Source organism: Mus caroli, chromosome 10, assembly GCF_900094665.2.
Source record: "Mus caroli chromosome 10, CAROLI_EIJ_v1.1, whole genome shotgun sequence".
NCBI lineage: Eukaryota > Metazoa > Chordata > Mammalia > Rodentia > Muridae > Mus > Mus caroli.
In genome coordinates, this window is record NC_034579.1 from 119,583,586 (window position 1) to 119,586,295 (window position 2,710).

At 52.6% G+C, this 2,710-nt stretch overlaps 1 protein-coding gene across 1 annotated transcript in view; it reads right to left on the reverse strand.

Annotated features, from left to right (window-relative positions):
• The window catches only part of Kif5a (kinesin family member 5A), a 38,291-nt gene that overhangs the window by 4,966 nt on the left and 30,615 nt on the right, over positions 1-2,710 (reverse strand). The window contains exons 21-22 of the mRNA XM_021173508.2: positions 2,370-2,460; positions 2,140-2,244 (exon numbers count right to left, since the gene is read on the reverse strand). Of these exons, the coding sequence (XP_021029167.1) occupies positions 2,140-2,244; positions 2,370-2,460 (196 nt within the window). The remainder of the gene's footprint in view (positions 1-2,139; positions 2,245-2,369; positions 2,461-2,710) is intronic.

The following is a 2,710-nucleotide window of genomic DNA, read 5'->3' on the forward strand; positions in this document are numbered from 1 at the left end:
AGACCAGGTTGGCCTCGAACTCAGAAATCCGCCTGCCTCTGCCTCCCGAGCACTGGGATTAAAGGTGTGTGCCACAACACCCGGCATCTCCCTGTCTTCTAAGTAGCAAAACCTGCAGCTCTGCTATGGCCCTGTCCACGCGCCATCCATCTGCACACTCCCGTCCGTCCACTGTACGCCACAGCCCGTGCCCGGCCCACAGCTCCAAGGCCCCATGGGGATGAGATGGCTGAGTGAGGGTGCCAAGGGCAGGACAGCAGGAGCACATGACAGAGGGTGGACACGTGCTGTGAAGGGTGCGGCGGATGAGAGCCGGGCAGAGTAGAAGCCAGGCTCTGGGACCCATGCAGCCACACACAGAGCCTCACAGGAAGGAAAGGAAATCCTGCGATTGCACAAACGTTTGTGCTCACTGCCTTTCCCCAGGGACCCCCTGGGCTGTCTTCCTCCACCCTGTTAAAATTATACCAGAGTGTGATGGCAACCACTCCGCAGTGAAAAGGCCATTGGATCATTTTGCAGGGTCTATACACTGATGGGCACTTGAAACTACTCAGGTGCAAGGCCTTGGGAGCTGGGAGGGAGGGAAGAAGGCAGGCAGGCAGGCAGGCAGGTCAGCACAGCAGAGAGCATGATGGGAAAGGGACAGAGCTAGAATCTTCTATGCAGCTTTAGTTGATTAGGGACATGGAATGTCTCTCTGCTCCTGGTTTAGCTTAACTGGTGGCAACTCTATTTCCTTCACAGACTGCTTCTGCTAGGGAGGGACCTTGCTTACTCCTATCTGTCCTTTAGGGGAGCGGTTTTTGGAGTTTGGGACTTAGAGCAGAAGCAGAGGCTTTGAGGAAGGAAAAAAAAAATAAGTAAGAAAAAAGACAGGCAGACAGTGTCATACTATGTAGCCCAGGCTGGCCTAGAACTCATGATATAGTCTCAGCTGCCTTCAAACTCTACCTTCTCGGGTACTGGGATTCCAGGCCTGTGGCACCATGCCCGGCCCCAGTTTGGTATGGATGGGGGTTGAACCTGAGGCTTTGTTTGCTAAAGCTCAGCAAGCATCCTCTCAGCGTAGCTACACCCTAGCCTGCGCTGTTAAAGATCTCTCTAGCTGTCATCCAGCTTTTCTGTTGAGATGTTCTACTGTTTCGTAATAAGATAGGGAAGGAAAGATAACAGTTAAGCCCTTGGGAGGTCAAAGGACACAGACCCAGCAGCTTATGACCAAGTCAAGTTTAGCAAGTTTTCAAAAGGACGTGCTCACTAAGTCCTTACTGTAAGGCACGGACACCAGGCCGGGAGGGAAAGGAGGGCTTAGCTGGAGAATGGGTCCAGATGGAATTAAAGGTGGATTTGAGAAGGGGGAAATGAAATTTAGGTTGGGGCTTATTTTATGAATCAATTAGAGGGCCTGCTACCAAAATACTGAGAGCATTGGTTCCTTGGTGTGGACAAGGATGCTTCCACTGTAGAAATGCCAAACATTTCCTGTCCTGATTCCTTGGGACTGCCCTTTAACATAGACAGCCCATACCTTTGAAACCCAGGCTTCCACCTACAGAGCAGTAGCAAGCAGCAAGAGGGGGATAGAGAGGCAGCCGCTCAGTGCAGGAGTTCTGACTGGCGCCCACTAGAGGCTGGGCGTGTCATGCTAAGAACATCATTTACTGTCCTGCATACCTGCTCCAGGTAGGTATATGAAGTGTTTGTTTTTGCTAAGAAAAAGCCCAAAACCCTTGTTTTCCTTATAGCCCTGTCTGAAGTCTGGTAGTATGATATCCGGACCCTGATCCCATCATAGGGCTGGAGAGAGACACACCCAGGGCCTTGTACAGGTCAGGCAAGTCTGTTGCTGACCCACCTCCCAGCCCTTGGACCCCGATGTGTCTCCATCCTGCATGCATTTTAACTTCTTCCTGCAAGGTGGGGGACTTTCACTTTAAGCAAAGATAGGCCGAGAAAAACCCTTGAGAAGGGAGAATAGGTTCAGAGCAAAGGTCACTGCACACATGGAATCAGATAAAGTACCAAGCAGGGACTTGTGGGGTAAGAGAGGGCTAAAGGTAGCTAGCTCTTCCCAAACTGAGGGGCCTTTCAGGATTTGGGTATCACGGGGACCTGGCCTCTTGTTCTCTCACTCACCTGTTTGTGAACCTTTGTAAGCTGTTCCAGGTTGTTCTCAAGAAAGGAGATCTTCTGCTTTTGGGAATGAATCCCCCCACTGTCCTCGGGCTCCATTTCTGCACTCTGGTTAGATAGAAGAAAGACATGGCTGTCCCGAGGCCAAATCGACCCCACAGGAGACAACAGGCTGGAGAACCCCAAGACAGGGAGAGGAGTGCAGGGGTGGGGTGGCTTGAGAACACGCTTACTTTCTTGACTCGAGTCGTGACGTCTTGAACGAACAGCTTGCGAAGGTTGTGGAGGGTCTGGAGTTCACGGGCCTGGGGGGAATAATGCAAACTTGGGGGCAACTGGAAACCAGGTCTACCTTCTCCTTCAGGCTATATAGTTGTGGTCTGTCATCCCCAAAGTGCCACCGATTCACAGAAAAAAGGGCAGGAGGGACAGGGTAGGAAGAGGTGAGGAGCACGGGGGAGAGGTGAGGAGCACGGGGGAGAGGTGAGGAGCACGGGGGAGAGGTGAGGAGCACCGGGGAGAGGTGAGGAGCACGGGGGAGAGGTGAGGAGCACGGGGGAGAGGTGAGGAGCAC